The sequence below is a fragment of the Sinocyclocheilus grahami genome, unplaced genomic scaffold (genome assembly GCF_001515645.1).
Source record: "Sinocyclocheilus grahami isolate Dianchi unplaced genomic scaffold, SAMN03320097.WGS_v1.1 scaffold638.1, whole genome shotgun sequence".
NCBI lineage: Eukaryota > Metazoa > Chordata > Actinopteri > Cypriniformes > Cyprinidae > Sinocyclocheilus > Sinocyclocheilus grahami.
Window position 1 is genome coordinate 509,196 of NW_015505817.1, and position 7,678 is coordinate 516,873.

General features: G+C 38.2%; 1 protein-coding gene across 2 annotated transcripts; it reads right to left on the minus strand.

Annotated features, from left to right (window-relative positions):
* Positions 1-1,457: 1,457 nt before the first annotated feature.
* Positions 1,458-3,079, minus strand: LOC107558266 (GTP-binding protein Di-Ras2-like). 2 transcript variants are annotated; one of them, XM_016241899.1, is made up of 2 exons: positions 2,959-3,079; positions 1,458-2,229 (listed from the first exon to the last, which is right to left on the minus strand). In XM_016241899.1, exon 2 carries the CDS (start codon positions 2,195-2,197, stop codon positions 1,598-1,600), a length of 600 nt encoding a protein of 199 aa, XP_016097385.1. In that variant the 5' UTR covers positions 2,198-2,229; positions 2,959-3,079; the 3' UTR covers positions 1,458-1,597. The 2 variants fall into 2 exon arrangements, with proteins under 2 accessions (XP_016097385.1, XP_016097386.1); XM_016241900.1 differs by having other exon boundaries at positions 1,458-2,215; positions 2,959-2,999.
* Between the last annotated feature and the right edge of the window lie 4,599 nt (positions 3,080-7,678).

Sequence of the window (7,678 nt, forward strand, 5' to 3'; positions counted from 1 at the left end):
TATTCTTGGGACCTATAATACAATCGTAAAAACTTGTAGGCACACATGATGTCTATACAGACATTTCATCAAAACAATATTACATTTTATATACGTAACTCCTACTGTATAACAGAAACCCACTGTAAGCTTTGGGACTGAGCATCCGTAATAGCTACACATGGCCATCAAGTCTCATTAGCAACATTTGCACAGATTCGAGTTAAATATGGCATTAGCGGTCTCCAGTACTCTAATATAGTTAATAAACAGCTGTTTACATCACTCTAACCAGACAAGTGAGGTTCAATACAGTATAGCACTTGAACTTGATTACAAGACCTGTCATGCTAAAAATATATAATTACAAAATATATATCACTCTCAAAAGCACTTGCTGATATTTCACTAAACATGTGTAAACACGTGTACAGTTGATAGCTCATGTTAGTGCACTCGAAAAAGCACTACTGCCAGTTATTAGTCATTTTGTCAGCAGTTAATATTATTGTTTACAATATTCAGAAATGAAACTTAGTTTCTTACTTAGTATTTTTGTCTTGTTTTCTATTACAAATATCTCAACATTCTTGAATGAAAATGACTTAAGACATAAAGTCTTGTTTTTTTTTTTAAGTTATCAAAAATGTGCTCAAAAAGAAGTAATAATATTTTAAATAAAAAGGTAAAACAAGATGTTTGCACTAAAAAAAACCGACAAGAATACTAAGATTTAAGAAACAATTTTTGCAGTGCAGTTTTCGTTTTAAGTTTTACAATTAATGAATGTTTATGTGAATTTAGCTGATCTTTCCTTTCATGCTACAATATCCCTTGATACAAATACTGTACTAGGAAAATAGTCAACTCCCTTTTCAAAAAGCACATTTCTAAACTCCTTAATAGAAAGAAGAAAACTATAGCCTAAGCTTTAAATCTAAGGCATATGGAAGTACATAAACCTACAGCAGCCTTACTTAAATCTTTGATAATAAATTGCACAACTAACACAGCAACAACCATTTAGCTTATTTTGGTTGACTACTACCTTCACTACTGGCTGCATGTCTTTACATGTTCCCATTCAGCTGATATATGCGATCATACCATATACTGCCATATATGATGTATTTGCTATATGCTGTAGCCCAGCCTGTGCTGTAATTTTACTGCTTTTTGAAATGTCATATGCAATTGCTAGTCTACATTTTTTGTGCTCTACAACAAACAGGTTGGTGGTGCAGACCTGCAGCGGCATCACAATCACACCTGTGACAAGCTAGAGAAGTGAGGTAATTAAAACGATAACTTCATAAATTCTTTAGGTATTTCTCCACAGGAAAACGTGTCAAAGAGCTAGAATTTCTGAAGGTACTACTTTATAGTATAATCTGTAATATGTAAAAGAGCAGCCAGCATATTCTTCCAAAACGTTACTTTCGTGTTCCACAGAAGAAAGAAAAGTTTACCACGATTTTTGGAGTCTCACTGAATCCTCGTTCCTGTAAAAGTGTCCCATGTGTCCAACATTCTTGTCTTCCGGTGTAAACAGTGTTAGCCAGAGCATCGTGAAAGTGAAACCCTTTCGGTTTTCCAAGCACACTTTGGTTTTGGTTTTTCACATGACCACACATTTGCCTTTAAGCTTCTCGGCTCGTTTTTGCTGCTTGCTCTTCTTGCCGTCGATCTGAAGGCTTACAGTCCTGCGTTTCTCCAAATTAAGCAGCTCTTGAAACAGCTCCTTAATGTTGTGATTTGTCTTAGCTGACGTCTCCATGAAGGCACACTTCCACCTCTTGGCCATGGCCTCTCCGTCACTGCTCTCCACTTCGCGAGCGTTCACCTCATCGTTCTTGTTGCCCACTAGCATGATTGGGATGCTCCCGATGTCCCCCTTAATCAGGCAGATCTGCTCGAAGATGGGCTTGAGCTCCTCCAGAGACTGTTTGCTGGTGATGGAGTACACTAAGATGAAGGCATGGCCTTTGGTGATGGACAGACGCTGCATGGCGGGAAACTGGTGACTGCCCGTGGTGTCTGTGATCTGCAGCGTGCAGATGCTCTTGTCGCAGCTGATCACCTGCCTGTAGGTGTCCTCGATAGTGGGGATGTAGCTCTCGCGAAAGGTTCCCTTCACGAAGCGCAGGACCAAGGAGCTTTTGCCCACTCCACCGGCTCCAAATACAACCACCCGGTAATCATTGCTTTGTTCTGGCATGGTGTCGCTCAAAATGACCTGGATGGGGGCAACTGAAAGGAATGATTATGAAATACAAGTACAAAAGGTGTACCATACCAGTGACAGTGACCAGTGTTTTTTTCTGAGAGTGTACCAAAAGTTGGCAATTTAAAACACAGCATTTGCATCACTCCTAAACAAAAAAATCAGCCAAACATCATATTACATACCTGTAAATGGAGCACTTTCTTATTGCCTTTGACATAACATGAATTCATGCATGAATGTTTCAGTATAGGGACTTTTCTACAAACAATTCTTGGATACAGTACAATATATAAATCATATAAATCATGTAAGACTTTTACAAACGAATGCAGTTCAAATCAAACTAAGCTCAGCTTTTATATGAAATGTTTCACATATAACCAGAGTCAGTATAGAGATACTGGCCAATGAGACCTCTGCCAGCCTGACATGCACGTTTCCCTTATTCGCTCAATACAGGAGCAGCATCTACTCAGTGAGCACATGGATGCGAGCAAAAACGGCTAGTGGAAATATTTGTATTTTATTTTATTTGGCAGTAAACTGATGCAGCGCTGTCGGATGGTGCAGGAGGGATGCGCAGAAAAAAACAGGCAAGATAAAGGACAAGAGAAGCCAGCCGTGAACTGTGAGTACCAGCTATACCCGTACCACTATATTATGCATAATAAACACAGTGTATTTTAAATAATATATCATGTATAAAAACAAAAGACTGGTCAAATTGAAGTCGGATGCGATTCTAAACTCACCTAGATGTTGATGATTAAAGACCTAATTCTAAATTCCTGTTGTCATGTTGCGGTAGACGATGGAAATGATGGGAGATGGGCTGTTTTTTTTCTGGGGGTTTGCGATTCCTCTAAAGAGCCATCTGAGGCATGACTGATATTTAAAGGGGCAGCGCGGACTGACTCTCTCGCGTTCTCTCCCCGTGACGTCACGAGGGATTTCAGTGTTTCTCAGCTGCTGCTGCTGCTGCAAAACACACGAACAGCCCTCATTTATGGTGTGTATTGCGCCAACATTCGGTTTTATAGTGTTTGTAAGGCATACAGACTTCCTTCACACTTTCTTTTGCACATTATTCAGCTTTAGTTGTGCCATCTGTGTCACATTAAGGCTATTTATATAGCAGTGTATTCAGTACAAATTGTTTCAAAACAGCTTTACACGGATGAACGATAAAATAACAATGCTAGGCTTCTTTTGTGAAGTTAAGAAATTTAAGATTAAAATGTACTGAATGTTTAACATTCAAAATATAAACACATAGCAATGGCAATATATGTGACCCTGGAGCACAAAAGCAGTTTTAAAGCGGTCATATGATGCTTTTTTAAAGATAATTATTTTGTGTATTTGGTGTAACAGAATATGTTGACATGCTTTAATGTTCAAAAAACACATTATTTTTCAAATACTGTACATTATTGTAGGTCCTCTATGCCCCGCCTCTCTCAACCATAATGTATAATAACGCTTCCTCCAGTAAAAATCTCCTGTTGTCTCTCACATCAAAATCCACCAACATATTTGTTTAGAGCTGTTTTGGGCTGTTTTCACTTGTAAACAGTGCTTGAGCTGTGCAGATTTCTCTCTTGATTCAAGCCAGACCATTTTTTTACTAGAGGAAGCATTATTATGGATTATGGACTCTTATTTAGCCAAAAGCAAAGGTCTGAGGTTAAAAACATGCAGCTTTTGTCTTCTCAAGACATTAACTGATGGACTGGAGTGGTGTGGATTATTGTGATGTTTTTATCAGCTGTTTGGACTCTCATTCTGACGGCACCCATTCACTGCAGAGCATCCATTGCTGAGACAGTGATGCAATGCTACATTTCTCCAAATCTGATGAAGAAACAAACTCATCAACATCTTGGATGAGCTGAGGATGAGTCCATTTACAGGACATTTTCATTTTTGGGTGAACTATTCCTTTAATATCCTGCTGGATGTCAATAGCTCATGGAGTTCCTGAAGTCGGTTCGCTAGAGAAGTGAGAGGTTATCTGTCATTCTGTTCAGGTCTGTTTAAAGGCACAAGTAAGAATGCATTACGGGGCTTGGCCATACGCTTCCTATAGTGAGATGTTTGGAAGAGAATCTCTTCTGTTCTCATGGACCCCAGGTATGATCTGTATGTCAGACCTAAAATGGACTGTGTGCTACACTGCAAAAAAAATCTGTTAAATTTACGGTAAAATACCGGCAGCTGTGGTTGCCAGAACTTTACCGTGTATTTCAATAATTGATACAACGTTAATATGCAAACCTTTGAGTTAACTCATTTTACTTGCAGAAACCGACTGCACTTAATTTGGCCAATTGGCATTTGTTTACAAACTAATATTTATAATGTTGAAATACTGCAAGTATACGCTGAGGATGAGTCCATTTACAGGACATTTTCATTTTTGGGTGAACTATTCCTTTAATATCCTGCATGGATGTCAATAGCTCATGCAGTTCCTGAAGTCGGTTCGCTAGAGAAGTGAGAGGTTATCTGTCATTCTGTTCAGGTCTGTTTAAAGGCACAAGTAAGAATGCATTACGGGGCTTGGCCATACGCTTCCTATAGTGAGATGTTTGGAAGAGAATCTCTTCTGTTCTCATGGACCCCAGGTATGATCTGTATGTCAGACCTAAAATGGACTGTGTGCTACACTGCAAAAAAAATCTGTTAAATTTACGGTAAAATACCGGCAGCTGTGGTTGCCAGAACTTTACCGTGTATTTCAATAATTGATACAACGTTAATATGCAAACCTTTGAGTTAACTCATTTTACTTGCAGAAACCGACTGCACTTAATTTGGCCAATTGGCATTTGTTTACAAACTAATATTTATAATGTTGAAATACTGCAAGTATACTGGTATTAAGAACTGTTTTGCTTAAATCCATGAAGAAAAACCTACTGATTTATGCAAAGTCATTAAAAGCATCAATTCAACTCAAATCTCTTGCAGATAACAGCAAAACACATTCATGTGTGATTGAAATCATTGAAAAGATTCACACTGCATCAGTAACTACACACCTTTAAATATAACAATAAGCAGTATAACATCAGTGTTTCTCTGTCTGTCCTTTACTTAAACACAGGCTCTGCTCTCCAGCGCAATGGTGACCCACAAAACACAGGAATTTGACTGTTAGATTTTACAGTATTTTGCTGTTATTTTTCTTGATTTTACAGTGAAATATCGGCAGCTGTGGTTGCCAGTAATCTATAGCCACTAATTGAGATCAGTGTATAAGATCATGAGATGATTATTTCATGATCATTAGTAGTTATCAAAACCACTTCATTACAATTTCTCTCAGCTCTTCTTGTCACAACAAATGTGCTTTACATACACAGATACAACAGCAGAGAAAAACTAATATTAAAGAGTCAAGGGTCAAGAGCCCAACTAAAGCAACCACTGATCTCCAATATGGTGAGGTCAAACAAAACATTTTCAATACAATATAAACCTCGGTTAATTCTCAAAGCATTTTTGTAGATATATGACAGAAATAAAGTGAGTCTGGTTAGTAATGAGTGAAGCTAGTAATGCTGTTTGTGGAGTTGTGTAATCCTCCTCTGCTGTTTTATTTCGGTTAATTTCATCTAAGTCTGTGACTGGAAGTCAGTTGTAGTTTTGTTTCTTGTTCTTTCCTTCAGTGATTCTGCTTGTTAACAGCAGCTGTTCATCAGTTCCTGAATTCACTCATTAGTTTTTAGTATATAGTGGACTATATAGTGAACTAATGTAGGGAATAGTGAATGAGGCTGTAGGGTGTGATTTCAGACACAGTCTATGAGTGTTAACCCTGAGGCTACTTTCTCGAAAACTCTAATAGTTAGATCTATTACAGTTATTCACCGTATATTGTAAGGAAACTTACTGTTAATCATTTAACAGGTTTTTACTGTGGCATTTCTACAATCTTTTACTGTTAAAATCACGATAATTTTTTACAGTGTAGCTCTCAATCTAGCTGTGAAAGGCCGATGGACAAGTGCTTCAGATTTTCCACAGGGGTTATCAATGCAAATCTGAGTTTCTGTGACAGATCCAACAGTGCGGAGGGCATAGAGTCAACCTCTATGAGTGACATCCAAAAAAAAAAAAAAGTTATTGATCATCAGTACAAAACTGCAAGTTTAAACTCTTCCTAAGAACATACAAAGAGGCATGATGAACTTTCAAAGACTTATTAAAATTGTACTTTTGTTTTTGCAGATTTTGTGGTCAGCCAGCCCCCATGACCAAACACACAGCTCAATATGGCAAAAATCTGTTCATAATTTAGCATCTTTAGTGTCTTGGCATAACGTTGGCCATGTTTATGTGATTTTCACAAAACCCATAATGGCCTTCTTGTTGGGCAGAGCAAATGAGTGCCATTTGTAAGTTGTCCAGCTTGATGAGTACAAGTTTGGTACATATAAGTATGCATGTACAATATACAGTAAGTACCAAGTTATTTACCCCTGCCACTCCCTAGAGCTGACTTTTGCCCATGCTTAATGGATGACCAGGAATTTCAAATTGAATGAGTTTTTAAACACAATCTAAACAGATTAAACTTTTGATAAAATGCTTTTAAAATAAAACTTCTTTCTTTTTGTAAAATATTTTATTGCATTACACATTTCAAACAGTAAAATGATAACAGACCCAAGTGTAAACTACAGCACATGTGGGTTTGATAAAATCATCTTTGATCAGTTTATGAAAATAAACGGCTGCTAACCACAGCGTCTATTGGTATAACAGATGTGGTCTGTGGACGAGTTTCAGTTGTTCTGAAGCATTGTGCTGCCCCCTCCTGAGAGCAGACGAAACTTCACAAACTGACATTACTAATAAACTCACTGCATTCTCCATTCAGCATATTAGAATGATTTCTGAAGGATCATGTGACACTGAAGACTGGAGTAATGATGCTTCATCACAGCAATAAATTACATTTTACAGAAAATAAATGGTAATAATATTTCACATTAATGGAGCGTAGCGATAGTTCTGGCAGGCCATGTTAGTCAAGCTCGCATCAGCTGACACTCAGCTGATCCACGTCTACCTATAGGATCACGACACGAATCATAATTCCCTTCATAAGGTCCCTTCAGTCATTATTCAGCAGCTATTGCTTCGCTCAGGAACTAATCACCCACCTCCATCCCCAGCTCCTCCTCTCGTCCAGTCAGGACTTGGCAGTGAATATATCATTGAGTCAGACCACTGAATCATGTAGTTAAAATAATCACGTAGAACATTAATGGTATCTGCTACATTTATCATTTATGTTGGTTCTGTTCTGTTACCCTAGGGGGTTACCCTATCCATGCTAGGCTGCGTGGATGGGCAGGGAGTGTTGCCCAGAACAGAACCATTCCCCCAACCTAAAATGAATGCTAATCGTAAGTTACATTGACGATAGTGGTCCATGCAGCCTTGGTGAGCATAATGCCC